The sequence below is a fragment of the Pseudophryne corroboree genome, chromosome 5 (assembly GCF_028390025.1).
Source record: "Pseudophryne corroboree isolate aPseCor3 chromosome 5, aPseCor3.hap2, whole genome shotgun sequence".
In the NCBI taxonomy this organism is placed as follows: domain Eukaryota; kingdom Metazoa; phylum Chordata; class Amphibia; order Anura; family Myobatrachidae; genus Pseudophryne; species Pseudophryne corroboree.
The window spans coordinates 737,884,372-737,900,715 of record NC_086448.1 but is presented as its reverse complement, the minus strand read 5'-3'; the positions used below and the strand labels follow the sequence as shown (position 1 = coordinate 737,900,715).

At 44.5% G+C, this 16,344-nt stretch overlaps 1 protein-coding gene across 1 annotated transcript in view; it reads right to left on the bottom strand.

Annotated features, from left to right (window-relative positions):
- The window catches only part of SLC26A7 (solute carrier family 26 member 7), a 114,706-nt gene that overhangs the window by 32,231 nt on the left and 66,131 nt on the right, over positions 1-16,344 (bottom strand). The window contains exons 4-10 of the mRNA XM_063924091.1: positions 11,228-11,392; positions 9,551-9,703; positions 8,530-8,612; positions 7,401-7,548; positions 6,728-6,841; positions 5,713-5,790; positions 428-523 (exon numbers count right to left, since the gene is read on the bottom strand). Of these exons, the coding sequence (XP_063780161.1) occupies positions 428-523; positions 5,713-5,790; positions 6,728-6,841; positions 7,401-7,548; positions 8,530-8,612; positions 9,551-9,703; positions 11,228-11,392 (837 nt within the window). The remainder of the gene's footprint in view (positions 1-427; positions 524-5,712; positions 5,791-6,727; positions 6,842-7,400; positions 7,549-8,529; positions 8,613-9,550; positions 9,704-11,227; positions 11,393-16,344) is intronic.

Below are 16,344 nucleotides of genomic sequence, written 5' to 3'. Positions count from 1 at the left end.
ACAGGCTGAATGACAGAAGGTGGTTCCTATGAATTTAGGTGAATAAATAATAATTATAATATTAATAGTAGTAAACTGGCACGATCTTACTGGAGGTAAGTAGAAGATGTCCGTCTTCCACTGTGGCGCTACAACATAGTGATAAGATGGCATGCGCAGTAGTGGATTTGGTGGCCATCTTGGTTAGGCAATGAAGCCACCCTGTAGGAACCAATATGGAGTATGCGCACAATTCTAACAACAACAAATTGGCAAGCAAGAGTTTAGAGGAGTGTTTATTTAAATCAAATCTTTATTTCACTATACGTCACTCATTTTAGGGCCATACCAATGCTTCAAACATGGTGTGTGTCTGAATGCAGAGGTCTGATTTGTGTCAAATTAGGAGACAGAAATGATGGGAAATCAACCAGGCTGCAGCACTTACCCAATCATACTTATCAACGTTCCAATATTTCTTCAAGTCTCGGAACTGTATGAGCATTCCCTTCAATCCCACAACTACTATACTTGCCAAAACAGACTGCAACGGAAACAAGGGACAGTCAATTTTAAGAAAAGTTCCCCCACAACCTACACACAATAGCGACTGAGAATGCAAGCTATCAATTTGCAATTCATATGGGTACAAAGAGAATGGTGTTGATTCCGCACAGATCTGCTCCCAGGGGTCACATAAGTATATTATGACGTATATGTACCAACAGTTTGGTTAGGAATCCTATGCGATAATTTCTCAGTTGGTGATGCTCCCACGAGTCAGAATATTACAGTGGTAATAGAGGACAGAAAAGAAGACTCTTTTTTAGGGGCACTCTTTATTTATTTAATATTTTATATAAATAAAGAGTGCCCCTAAAAGCGAGGAGATTTATGGTAGACTTACCATGGTTAAATCTCTTTCTGCAAGGTACACTGGATTCCACAGGGAAGACATCGGGGGTGTAGAGTTGGGTCTTGATCAGAGGCACCAACAGGCTAAAGCTTTGACTGTTCCAGTTATGCACTGCACCGCCTCCTCTATATCCCCGCCTCCATGCATTGGAGCTCAGTTTCGTTAACCAGTCCAATGCAGTAGCAGGTAAAAGAGACAGCAGATGTTAGTCACATAGAACCACATTCTCACGGCAGGAGAAGGGACCAGCGGCTAATGCCATACAAACCCAAATAAGCTGAGTGTGTCAGGGTGGGCGCCCTGTGGAATCCAGTGTACCTTGCAGAAAGAGATTTAACAATGGTAAGTCTATCATGAATCTCCTTTTCTGCAACGGGGTACACTGGGATTCCACAGGGAATACATTGTGATGTCCTAAAGCAGTTCATCATGGGAGAGGACGCACCGTAGCGGGCACAAGAACCCGGCATCCAAAGGACAGTGGTGACAGGCAGAGTAGATGACACCACAAGACGGGCGACATGAGAGTCCACCGGCGGTGGAGTTTCCCACTAGTTACTCAACTCCGCAGGGATAGGATAACGAGCTAGCATCTTTTTAGACAGGGAGAATTTCTTTCCTGCAGACGACCAGGATTCCTGATGTATGTCAATTAGATGGTCAGAATGTGGTAAGACTACTTTAGCAACATTCTGACGTTTAAACTTATCAGGTTTCTTAGACGTAGTAGTAGGCTCGATCTCATCATCTATTTGGAGAATCACCTTAATAGTCTCCACTAGGCCAGGAACATCAACCTGGGTTGTAGATTCCTCATCAGAAGCAACTGTATCAGTGTCCGACGGATCAGTATATTCCCCATTGTCATCGGAAAAATTATCCGAAATATTAGTGGATTGTGAAGAAGAAATGGCCCGTTTAGATGACCCCTTGGCCCCAGAGGGGCGTGGGGTACACTTCTGTCTAACCAAAGATTGATTTAATTGTTGTAATTGGGTAGACAGAGTGTCCGCCCAGGGCGGATTAACTACAGGGACAATATGTGGCTGTAATGGCACAGGAGGTCCCACAGGGGGGCGTAAGACGCGTTACAAGTGTATTCTGCATACTTGAGAACACTGCCCAAGGTGGGTCCTGATTAGCCACAGGTGCTGCAGGTTGACTGGGAAGCATATGGCACCCAGCGCCTGAACCAGCAGCTAAAACTTCCCCCTCAGGTAAATCCTTGGTGCCAACACTGCATGATGCAGAAGCGTCCGCGGATTTCCCGCCCTGTGTGGCAGACATTATAAGGAATGTAGCCTTAGAGCGTAACAGTACAATATAGCCAGACAAACACAATACCTGCAAATAACCCCCTATGTAATGTGACAGTAAATACAGGACACAGAACAGAGGATTAAAGCAGTATGAGGTGACTGAAATACACAGTAAAAATACAAAACAGTATATACTGTGTAGCACTATATATGTATATATATGTATATATATATATATATATATATATACAGTATGAGACCCTGACGCACCTTGCCCCTCAGGGGACAGAATATAGTGATAGCAATAAGTGTGATACAGGAGAATGAAATCCACACAACAGCTACAGGCACACTCAGTCACAGGTACAATGCAGAAGTTATTACAGATAAACAATAGAACTGCACTGGACTAGTAAAACTACATATAAATATGTATGAATATAGATATAACAATGCACAGTAAACACTGGATGTATATCACAGAACACTTGTACTAAATATTCAGATAGCAGTACACTTGTTCTTAACTAATACTGTCTAAAATTACATGTAGAAAACTTAAGTGCCTGTAAATGCACAGCGCTGATGAGACAGGCGGCTTTACAGTGGGGACGGAGCCCTGCAGTCCCGGAGATCAGCCTAGTTACTAGTGAAGATGGCGCCAAAATCTCTGTCAGGGAGTGAGGGAGAGTGAAATGCAGCTCCAGGGCGGGAACACCAGCAGTAGATGGCGCCCGGAGCTGGGGGAGGGGCTACAGGTCAGCGCCTTATCCCCTATGCTGGGCCTCACCACCGGGTACTGTGAAGCCTATGTAAAATGGAATTTAGTAAATCCGACCTGTGCTCCCTGCCATGGTGGATATAGTTGGGTCCCTGTGCAGTACAGTGTCCACGCCAGCGGCGCGGTCCGTCTCCTGAGACCAGGCCGCGATTTACTGGCGGGTCCCACCTGGGGGACCCTCTTACCTCCTCCCTGATGTGCAGCCACGCAATCCTGGAGAGCGTCAGCGGTGGTGTGCCTGATGACCGATGCGCCTCCCGCTGCAAGTACCCGGGAACCCGGCCGTGGGAGTATGCAGCGCTGCCGGGAAGGTGATGGAGCCACAGCACAGAATGTCAGAATGACATAAACAGTGCTGCAGCCCTTGAAGTCTTCTTAAAAAAGTTATTTTCAGGGCTGCCTACTGCAGCCCAACCTGTTAGTGACCTGCTCTGCAGGCACCAACTTACAAACTGAGATCCAGTGCCTGGAGGCGGTGGTATAGAGTAGGCGGTGCAGTGCATCCTGGGAACAGTCAAAGCTTTAGCCTGTTGGTGCCTTGGATCAAGATTCAACTCTACACCCCCGATGTATTCCCTGTGGAATCCCAGTGTACCCCACTGCAGAAATTGCTGATTCCAGTCACGGCAATAACAAGTGTCTCAGTGTCGCTAGTGAATTGACCGACTGAATTATCACAAAATGCTCCTTTCTTTTTCCACCAAAATATATCAGTGATGTCAGTAGTTCTGTTGTATTGTGATTCGGGAACAGACAAGAGACAAGTCCCTTCCACCTTGCTTTATTCTGCATACAGTAGGGATCTCAATCAGTTACTATTAATGTTACTGTTCCGATGGCGATTGATGATGGAATTTCAATTTGATTTCCTGAGGCCGATGGTTGCATTCATTGTCTGCCTTGTCCCGTTAGCCAGTGGCGAATGTAAGGGTCAGGCCACCCCAAGGCACAAAATTATTGACACTGACATTATCAGAAGGAGCCAGCAATGCAGCTAGCTCCCCTCCCCCCCACCGCCCTCTGCAGCACTAGTGTCACTGACCTTACGCTGCTCTGGGTGTCTCCTTCTCTGTGTCCCAGCTGTCACACTTCACACCCAGCACAGGATAGACAGAGAAGGGGCGTAGCTGTGCGGTCTCGTATCATGGCTAGTATTCAAATACATGGGGAAGGGGCCAGGGTAATAAAGCACAGATGCAGAGCTCTGATAGGCTCTGTATATACAAAACAGTCTCTGGCTCCGCCCCATTCAGAAAGCCTGCCTTCCGGGAGCCGCCCACAACAGGTGGTGCCACATGCCTCATGTGCCTAGTGAGAAATCCAGCACTTCCATTAGCTGCTTTTCGAAGGTTGGTGATGTCACTTCTGCTGCATACACCACGAAGGAGAAACTCTGACCATAGCAGCAGTGGTGGATTTGCCTCGGGAAGCCACCTGCTGGGGGCAGTGCGACAGACCTTCCCCCGCAGATAGCTCCATCCCTAAAAGATATCTGTACCGTTAAAGAGATCAGCAGGGCGCAGGCATGTGCAGAGTCCGGGGAGCTGGCAGCCGACGTTGCTTAATCTTCCGGCACCCACGATGCAATGAAAAAAAAATTCTGTTTCTTGCGGCAGAGGAGTCGCAGCACAAAGAGGAGCTCAGCCAGAGAAGTCACACAAGAGGGTAAGTGACTGGGGCTGGAGCAGGATGGATGTGGTGTCTGGTGCTGGAGAGACATAAAACAACTGGAAAGACACAGGGGGGTGAAGCAGGAGAGACAGAAGGGGGGGGGGGGGGTAGAGAGACACAGGGGGGTGAAGCAGGAGAGAAAGAAGGGGGGGGGTAGAGAGACACAGGGGGGTGAAGCAGGAGAGACAGAAGGGGGGGGGGGGGGTAGAGAGACACAGGGGGGCTGGAGCTGCAGAGACAACAGGGATTTTGTTTCTATTGAAAGAGCAGCACCAGAGGGAAGCTGGGAGGCCATAATATTGTGCCTAGGGGCGGCCTGATCCGTGGTTCCACCACTGCAGAGTAGAGCTCCTTTGTGCATGTGGAAAGTGTATCAGGCCATTGCACATGAGCACTAGCATACATCAATGATTAAACTTTTGACTGATTACTAAGCACTGATTACATGTCATTGCAAGGATTGTAATGATGGTGGCAAACTATAACAAAACAATGCTGCCCTTTCGATAATACCACACAGTATAGAAATAGTTTCCTTTCACAAGTGCTTAGCATCTTTTTCTATCTTGCCTGGTTTCCACAGAAAAAAAAGAGAAAATGCAGGTGCACACTCTAAATACTAACCATTGCTAATCAGAATAATTCTAATAAACTCTGCAATACAACATAGAGGAAAGTTGAGGTGCTTAGCATTATTTTTTACAAAAATACGGGCACACCAACCCAAGACCAGGTGACCTCATCTGGTCACCTGGTTGCAGTTGGTGGGCCCATATTTTTGGCCAAATTTATGCTAAGCAACTCAAATTTACTCTGTATTATTGTATATTTCAGAGTTTATTATAATTATTCTGATTAAGCAGTGTTTAGTATACACCTACAGGTTTACAGTGGTAATACACCATCTCCTTTTGTATAATGAACATTAGTCGGTTTAACTTTCGCTAACATTTACTATAGGATTGAAAAAGCTCTTTACAGATCTAAGAACAAATCTTGCACAAAAGGACTGCCGGTACTACAGTACAGTATATGCAGTTTACAGGTGCACTTTAAATCTTTCATTCTAATATAATTACATAAATTTGGACTATTACATTACTTACCATAGGCAACCAGCACAATAATGGTGCTACAAAATAAATAACCATGAGGACCAGGATGCACGATATCACACAGGCTACCTAAAGAATGGACAAACATATCATATTGTGGTGGGTATTTAATAGTTAAGTTGGTCACGTATAATCAGCACTACAATATGTGTTTTGTTAGTCCCACACTGAGCAAAAAGTTCAGTACGTATGTAAATAATTTATTGTAGTGATTCTATAAATGTCTGCTTATTATTTACGTATGATTCTGTAATGAGATATGAAAATAAAGCAATCCGCAACAGGAAGTGACAGCACAGAGGAACCTTGCCCCAGGTCCTGCCGCTGCCTGTGTCTAGATGGTAGAGAAGTTGCACGAGTCTGTTAGGCAGATCCGAAGGACTAAGGCAGTGTTTCCCAACCTCCGTACTCAAGGCATACTAACAGTTCAGGTTTTGGGGATATCCATTCTTGAGCAAAGATGGCTAAATCACAATAACTTAGGTACTAGTTAAGTCATCTGTGTTCAACTATTGCTATCCAGAAAACCTCAACCGTTAAGTGTGCCTTGAGGACCAAGGTGTTAAATAAAAGTTATGTTTTATACTATGATACAATGCGCGCTAAGAGTGCCCCCTCACACAAGAGTCCTTTTCTCTCTCACTGTTTAAAAACTTTTGAGAGTTGCCAATCAAAAACCATCACAACCATCAACAAGTCCCACAACATCGTGAGTTGTCAATCAACAACCATCAACAAGCCTCACAACATCGTGAGTTGCCAATCAACAACCATCAACAAGCCCCACAACATCGTGAGTTGCCAATCAACAACCATTACAACCATCAGCAAGCCCCACAACATCGTGAGTTGCAAATCAACACCCATCACAACCATCAACAAGCCCCACAACATCGTATCTGTACGCAAACCATCGGGTTTGCTTACAAATATGAGTCAGTCCCAACGTGCTTAAAGTGGCACATTTACCTCCACACAGTCACTGTAATACAAGGTGCGGACCAACCTGCGTCTTTGCTCCATTGTTGTACAGTAGAAATGTACGGCCAGGGGCTCCGGCATTTGGTATACAACAGAAGAATGATGGAATGATATTGCTGAGCCCATGAGCGAAGAGTTCCTGGAACATACACAAGAAATGTAGAAATGGTCTGTTGTCAGCAGGAGATAGTTCTTGTATCTTAGGACATTATGTAAAAATTTCCTACAACAATTGATGTGAATGGATGTTGCCCAAGTTTTACAGTGCGGACCTGATTCTGAGTCGGTTGTAGAAGTGATGTTGGACGCAGTGGAGCCGTGTTTATCAAATGCACATGCATGTGAGTTGCACCGTGTATGCATACTGAGCTTGTGTTGCAGGCGTGTGGCTGAAGGGGATTGTCTACAAAGACACTGAACTGCTCACATAGGAGCTTATAGAGATTTGCTTCCTATGCATAGCAAAAAGATGTTATGGGTCATTTACATATGGCAGATGACCGGACTAAGAGGCACCAACCCACCCCAGTCAATCTGTATTTTAGGTTCAAAAGAAAATGGCATAACCTCATGGCAATATCACAACAGGTCTATAAGCTTTGTAATATCACATAACATTTTATATATATATATATATATATATATATATATATATATATATATATATGTGTGTGTGTAGGATATAATTAGAATTCTACCTGATTTTCACAAACAGAATAGTTGAATTTTTTGGCTGAATTGTAAGCAAGACATATAGACACAGTATATCCAACCAATGCCATGCTGAACGCTTCTATCACAACATGTTGGATAACATCCATTGATGGAGCCCGCGGAAGTGGTATTCTGAAATGATAAGATGAATATGAACCAAGGTATACAACTGTCATCCACAGTATTTCTTTGCTAGCACATAAGTCAACCAGGGAATGACAAACTGAGTATACTGGAAGCTGCTATATTCTGACCCTTTATGCAGGGCCAGATTAAACCTTAGAGGGGCCCGTCCACACTCCTCTAGCCCTCCCCCTTTTGTCAGCATTGCTCCCACTTCTGGCCATCAACCATCAATGTTTCCAAAACATCAACATGTTCAATACTTTGCAAGCGATGGGGGAGAACCAGATGGTTTCTGGTCTTCGATGGTACAGAACTACCTGATCGTCCTTTTTTTCCCACAAGGTACCGCCCTCCTGCCACAAAGCCCCACCACCTGTTTCTGATTGGCCCACAAGCCAGTTAGTGAAAGAACAGAGATGACCACTGGGTGGTGAAACCATAGATGGTCAGCCACTGCATACCTTACAGTCATATATGGTTACATTTCATCATCGATGGAAGCCACACCAATGGCAATCCAAAACCTGGCCCTTCCTCACTCACCAGTTGGCATGCCCACATGTGTCAACTGGCTCAGTGACCGGCGGATCTATAGCAGAGAGTGGCCTCTCAGAGCTGACAAGCGTCGACTAATGGGAGAGAGCGGCGACTGGGCTTCTGCAGCTAAGGTTTGGTTGCAAAGTGCACCCATTACCTGAAGGACCCTGCAGATTGTGGAGTGGTGCCACTGTTTGGACAGGAGCAGGGCCGACCATTGATACCTCCATCTTAAAACACAGAACCAGTGGACACATTTGCAAACAGTTGCATGACATCACAAAACTGCATGTTCTTTCCTTTCCTGTCTTTCCAAACTATATATAAGTCTTATTTTAACATTTGATTTTATACCCTAACATCACAAACATCCTTCATCAAATAAAAAAAATAAAGTTACCTCTTTGCTTAACGTTAAATCAAATTATTATAACTATAAACAGTAATTACCCTTTTGGAATATGTCCAACAATGTCCACATCATAAGCTTTGTGCATGTCGGAAAAATAACATGCCATGGCAGTTGTAATTATCTGTGGAAGAAATAGAACATGTCACTATTAGTAAACTTCAAGAAGTTAATGGGAATAAAACACTACAGACATCTTGTATAAAAAGATAATTCCGTCATTAAATATCTGTAATAAAGCAGATATTGGCCGAAGAAATGCGTTCACTTCACAAGGGAGGTGGGTAGGATGCAGGAGGGTGATCTGCTCTTCCTGGAGTCTAGGAGAACTCACCAAGGCTAACGGGTGTGAGACCTGTGCCACCACCCAGGGTGCAAGGCCAAGGGGACTGCATGGTCACTGTTCAGACTGCACCCTGGAGAATACAGCCTGCCACCATTTTCCACCTTACAGGGTGCTTGGAGGATGCGCAGGGCACTCCTTAGGAAGCGACTGGCACCCATCTTCCTGTGCAGATAGAGGGAAAGTTCTTGCATCATTATGCAAAAACATATCACCCAACATATACACATTCTGAATAGGGCCAAAATAAGCCACTCCTACTTTATATCAAACTCCAATCACACGTTTTGCCCAAATAGAGGTCTGCACTTTCCGAGGTACAATATTAAAATTTTTAATATTACGTCAAATCCAACCTTGTACCCCTTCAGAGCCACCCCTTCCAGGCATGGCTATTCTTAACCCCCAAGAGTGTGGGGCTGTCTTTACTACAGGTGGCAATTTTATATGTGAAGCACTGTGTTCCGTTGGTCAATGTGTACCCACAGAGGAAGACAGAAGTTCCATTAAAAGTATAGGTCTGACCTGATCTTAATCCATGGTTCCCACCCTCCCTCTTTTATGACTACAGCAGGCAAAAAGTATCTCTACTGTTTAGTTTGTCCTGCTCTACAAAATAACATTATTATAATTCTATTATGAGTATGAGTAGACTTTTACACTACATTGTCAAAGATGGAAGGTGTGAAGATGTAACAGTTACTTTTGTTAGTACTTACCAATGCCAGGTCAATGGGAATAACAAATCGGATTTTATTTTTGAATTTTTCATTCAGCTCTGTGGTGACAATGAGGACACACAAGGAGAGGATGGACAACAGTAATGCTCCTATGTTGACCAGGTTGAGGTGTTTAAAAACGTAAATATAAATCTGTAACAAACAACAAAAGAACCCAAAAATTATTGGTGAAAAGATAGAAGTCTGCCAACATAACCCATTTCCATAGTGTGATAATGTACTGCAATATTCCCAATGTGTGGTCACTTGCAATAACCTAGGTGTATTTATGCTTATGTCCTACTCATATGTCCTACTCATACCACAATTCCATCAACACGACCTCTCTGAGGTACAGCTGAAATGTGTATGACCCCGCATGGCACAAACATGCATAACCTTGGTTCCAGAGCATGTGCAGAGCAAAATCAACTGACTGATCCTGATGACTAGTGAGGAGCAATCACAAGTAAGTGGTGTAGGCCCTATGAGAAGAGGCTTGGCCCACCTAACAATACTACCAGAATACAGGCTCTATCACCCATCTTATTAATTCCATGTCCACATGTGTACAGGGGCTAATGCAGAGTTGTTGTTGTTGTTGTTGTTGTTATTATTATTACATTTTATTTATAAGGCGCCACAAGTGTTTCACAGCGCCGTACAAAGGGCATACAATAGAACAGTACAGGGAGACAGAACTTAACATTACAGTAAAAATAACAAAATTTGAGTACAGGTAACTAAGAGCACCACAATTCTCAATACACAATACAGCTTAGATGTAAGCAACAAGGGAGTAATCACTGTACTACTTGGAGCTGGCGGCCATGGATAGAGATGAGCCTTTGCCAGCAGGAGAAAATGCGGGTAAGGATGGTTGCTGAGTAGGAGAGAGCTGTGAGTGAAATGTGTCGAGAAGAGGGCTTTGACTACAAGAAGGAAGAGGGCCCTGCTCTGAGGAGATAACAATCTAGTGGAAAGGGGCGACCGACAGATGACATGAGGTGCAAGCAAGCGTGAGGTGCCCTGATGGCAGGATGTAAGCAAAGCAGAGATGGTCAAGGCATGAAGCAGGGGGATGGAGGAGCAGCCTCAGGACTAGGTTATGCATCGGAAGGGTATGCTTTGATGAATAGGTGAGTTGAACACAAGTCAATTCTATGGACGTATCTTGTGTCTTTTCACACCATGCATGCTTTGGAGCCCAGCATAAGCAAGTATGGGCTATGCAGAGTCATACGTAACTCCGTTGCATCTCTACTTGTGACTAAAGGGGACATTTACTAAGCAGTGATAAGAGCAGAGAAGTGAGCCAGTGGAGAAGTTGCCCATGGCAACCAATCAGCACTGAAGTAACATCTATAATTTGCATACTATAAAATAATACAGAGCTGCTGATTGGTTGATGGGGAAACTTCTCCACTGGCTCACTTCTCCGCTCTTATCACTGCTTAGTAAATGTTCCCCTGAAGGTGTATAACCGGGTGTCAACAGGGATATCGCATATAGGCAAAGATTAGCAAGAGCATACTGAGGGCATGTAGATGGACTTGCAAGCTATTCACCAGTGATAGGCCCATAGCTGGCTGTACCTATGTAGGATACACGGTCAATATTAGTTGTAACAAGAATCACATAAATGTACCTAAAATACATTGCAGAATGCAAACTTACATAAAACATCCCTAATGGTCCGGATATATACGGCATCTGTAGTCCTAATAGGAACTTTACTTGTGATGTGACCACATGGGTTGCTGCCCCGGTTGTCATTGCGCTGACTACAGGTTGCGATAATAGGAAGGTTGTAAAACCCAAGTGCAACAAAAACATGGACACCTGTTAAAGAAAGAAGAACAAAGACATAATATATGTTGGTGAGTGCGTTGTAGCCATCCAGCAGTATATGTGCGTTTTATAGCTGTTTAAAAAGAAAACAATTCTATGTTTTGAAAACATTGATTTACATACATATTACACATACGCACAATACACTACAAGATTTATCCTGCAATAACAAGACATTTATAATGTACAGTAAGCAAGACATATCTCAACTGTAAACATTTGTATAGAACAGGGACGTAGAAACTTTTCTCTTGGAATGCCGTATTAAGGAAACGACTTTGAGCGGAGAGCCACAATTCTATTCACACGGCTTGCCCCGCATAAATTAGGTAAGGGTTCTTTGCGGATTACATTTTATTCTATGAAACACTAACGCTAATAAAAATATTTTGAAATAAGCATATTAACGGTTTTAGATTGCAATGTTACGCACTGTGGGGGAAATTCAGACCTTATCGCTGATGTGCGTTTTCACACAGCGAGCGATCAGGTCCAAACTGCGCATGCACCGCAAAGCGCAGGCACGTCGCACGGGTACAAAGCGGATCACCGCTCAGCGATGGGTTTGTGCGACGGATCCGTTCGCATGGGCGATCGCAAGGAGATTGACAGGAAGAAGCCGTTTGTGGGTGTCAACTGACCAGTTTCAGGGAGTGTCTGGAAAAATGCAGGCGTGTCCAAGCATTTGCAGGGAGGGTTCCAGACGTCAATTCCGGTCCCAGACAGGCTGATGTGATCGCAGCGGCTGAGTAAGTCCTGGGCTACTCATACACTGCACAAAACTGTTTGTACAGCTCTGCTACACATGCGTTCGCACATTTGCACAGCTAAAATACCCTCCCCCTGTAGGCGGCGACTATCTGATCGCAGCAGTGCAAAATTCACTTGCTAGCGATCAGGTCTGAATTAGACCCTGTGAGGAGATGCTGTATTAATGCAAACTGTATAGTTGTCACTATTACTGCAGGTGAGAGTCCCTGGTCTACATTTTCCCTAGATATTATCCTTCAGGTAGGGAGGGATGTCTTCTATCATCACGTAGACATATGGTAAATTACCGGTCATCAAAACAAGGGTTATGCATCAAAACATAAGACAGTGAAAAACACATCAACATATCAAGTACTTTTCAGTCCACATCTCCCTATGAGCACTTCTAGTAAATGTGACGTTAGTCCCTTTGTGAACATGTCGGCAGCGATATTGTCACTTGGAATAAAGGCAACACCAATAGCTCTACTTTCCACTTATTCACAAAGGAAGTAGTGTCTATCAGCGATCTGCTTGGATCAATCATGGTGCTTGGTGCTGTAGGACAGATCAATTGCGCCTCTGGTGTCACCCTCCACGTAGATACAGTAACTTCACTTTCATCGAAAAGAATTAACTCAAAACAAAGGGCTGGATGTAATGAAGTCTGAGTTGGCCAGAGGTGAGGGTTCCCGACCGAACTCGGACATCTTTTAAAGCGGCTATAATTTACAAGGCAAAACAATGCATTGTAAAAGATTGCCGCTTTCAAAAAAACTCCCGATTTCGGCCGGGAACCCGCACCTCCGGCCAACTCACACTTCATTACATTTGGCTTAAAGTCTCTTTTAGGAATAGTGCTTCTTTAACTGCTTCTGTAAGTGCCATGTTTTCTGTCTCAGTGATGGATAAGGCTACAGTGGGTTGCTTTCTACTTTTGCAGCTGATAGCTGTGCCACAAACATATCACATGTAGGAAAGACGCTCATGCTTATCTGATCCCCAGTTGGCATTACAGAAAGATTTCAATGAGGAATTTCCATTCTTGGCAAATCCGGACTTTAAGGTAGATGAGCCTTTCAGGTATCTGAAGGTTCTTTTGACTGCTGCCCAATGTTGCTTCCCTGAGGTGATAGGCTCACCCAGCTCACTGGAAGAGTTTCTACACATAGGGGTCTATTTACTAAGCCTCTGGTGGAGATAAAGTGGACGGAGATAAAGTGCCAGCCAATCAGCTCCTAACTGTCATTGTTCAAACCCAGCCTGTGACATGGCAGTTAGGAGCTGATTGGTTGGTACTTTATTTCCATCCACTTTATTTCCATTCAAGTCTTAGTAAATAGACCCCTAAGACACATTTCATGTCTTCTAACTGTGCTTCACTGGCAGGTGACATGGCATTCTATAGTTTAGTGCTTTTGTCAATTGGAGTACACATTGGTTTAGCATCTGACAACTTATAGTTCTCAAGTGTTGCTTCAATGTACAGTATGTTTTCTGATCTATGGTGATTGTTTCTGGCTTAATGAAATTCTCAGACCTAGCAGGTTATTTGAAGGAACTTGATCCGTCAGATTTAATTTCTGCTCAACAGCTTCTTGACACATGAATTGTGCTGCTCTTGGCCTGCTAGTGACACATCATCCACATACACTTTAATGATGAACAATTTCTGCTCTATGAACTTGTGGTAAAGACAATTATCAGTCTTTGAATGTAGAAAGTCAATTTCAAGTAGTACTGCATCTAGTTAATTGTATCAATCACTTGCTTTAAGCCACACTGTACAAAGCTCTTTAATAAACACATTTCTCACTCTTGGAACAAATTCTCACAGTAGTGTTCAGGAGGTTTCATCTAAATTTCTTTTAGCAATTCTCCAATTAAGAAAACTGAGTCAAAGTGTAATTGGTATAGCAATAAGTCATACATGACACATATGGCAATGACTAAAAACGTAATGTACTGTACCTCGTCACTAGAGAAAAGATCTCATCAGAATTAGTCCCAGACTTCTGCGTATATCCCTTTGCAACCACACAGGCTTTGTAATGTGCTATGGTTACATCTGCATTCAGATTTTTACAAAAGATCCACTTATTCGTGACTTATTCTATTTACTACAATCCACGTACCATTTTCATTTAAGGATGTCATCTCTATGGGATGCAGTTAATATCCTGAAGTACGGGATCCCGTCATTCGATATACCGACGCTGGAATCCCGACGGAGGTCAGGACCCCGGCGTCAAAATACCAACAGCCGGAATCCCAAACGTTCTTCCAGTAAGACGCGCTCACGTCCTGCCCCAGGGGGGAGGTTAGGTTTAGAAGGGGGGTTAGGGTTAGGAACGGTATGCTTATGTACTGGGGAGGGAGAGTTAGGCACTTAGAAGGGTTCCTGTCTATATACAGACAGTTAAAAGATAGACAGTCATTAGTTAGACACTATATGGTCAACAGTCAAAAGTCAGACAGGGTCAAAGTCAGACAGGGTCAAAAAAGTCAGACAGTCAAAAGTCAGACAGGGTCAAAAAAGTCAGTCAGTCAAAAGTCAGACACAAAAAAATATTATTATTTTTTATATTTCTGTGTTTTTTACAACTTTTGCCTCATTTACTATCGTGACACAAACTATTAACTTTTAGTAAAGTTGTGGCGAGCGAAGCGAGACACCGCGCCCGAAGTGTGGCGAGCATAGCAAGCCCGCGAGGGTACGAATTTCACCCCAAAATTTTTTGTCTGACTTTTGACCCTGTCTGACTTTTGACTGTCAACCATATAGTGTCTAACTAATGACTGTCTATCTTTTAACTGTCTATTAGCTATACCACACCCACTTAGAATGGGAGGTTAGGGTTAGGCACCACCAGTGAGGGTCAGGGTAGGAGGCAGGGGAGGGTTAGGGTACTTTCCACTAAGCTGTTAGGATTCTGTTGTTCGGGAGGCCGCGGTCGGCATTCTGACCGCCGCCATCTAGTACATCGGGATATACTGAACCTACATCTACAGATGAAGCCACGCTAGTCGTGGCTCCGTCTGTGACTAGACGCGCCATCCTGGGCGCGTCTGGATGCTGTGAGCGATCTTTATGGACGGGAGCACGCGCCCGGACGGAGACACGGCCCATTCACTTGAATGGAGAGCATCTCCGTCCAGGCTGGGCGCGTGCGCCCAGACAGAGACGCTTCCAATGGGAAGCGGCTCTGTGCACTCCCGGCGTGACTAGGCGGACGGATCGCGCATGGAGTGCACGCCTGAGATCAGGCAGGCAAAGATAAGGTAGGCTCCATCTGTTTGTTTATTGCTGATTTCCATTTTTCCCAGTCATTGCTTGACTTTGCTTCTTGAACATGTTGGGGTTCACTGAATGTGATGTTTCTGTAGAATATCTCTTGGGTGGTATCCCTTTATTGTTTCTCATATAACTTTTACTTGGTTGTTGGCTTTGGATATTTGCCCTGTCAGCTTCTATTTCAGACACAATTCTGCTGCTGCTGGCATATGCAACTAACAAACTGATTTTGCAGCTCATTTCAGTTTTATTTTAGGTGGTGATGTTTCTTGGGATATAATATCACTTGATTGCTGAGGTTTTTTTTTTGGTACATAGGGGGTGATTCAGATCTGATCGTAGATGTGCTAAATTTAGTTTATCCAGACATGCAGGAGTACGCCCAGCACAGGCCTAGTCTGCCCGCATGTCAGGCCCTGCCCCCCATGCACGGCTGCGAAAGCATCGCATGGCGGCTATGCTTTTGCACCCGCCGAGTAGCTCCTTGCCTGCGCAGCCTAGCTGTGCTTGCAGGCGGCTACCTGCCGAGTCCCATGTCGCAGCGGCAGCATGTGACAACGATCCGGATACGCCTGCCGTTGGCACGCCCGCTCCCGTCTCTGCCTGTCAATCAGTCTGAATTAGGCCTATAATCCAGCACCCTTGGTTCCAGTACTGTGACAGATTATCACTTTTGCCATATTATCAGTGGTACATATAGCGGCATCCCAACAGTCTACCCTTCCGCCCCCCGCCTAATCCCAAACCTCCCGCAGCCTGACACCCTCCACAGCTGAACTGATCTCAACCACAGCCTTGTCCCTCCTGCAGCCTAACTCCCGCCCCCCCCCCCCCACAGCACCTAAGCCCCCGCAGCCTGACTCCCCCCTGCATTCTGAGCGACCCCACACCATAATCT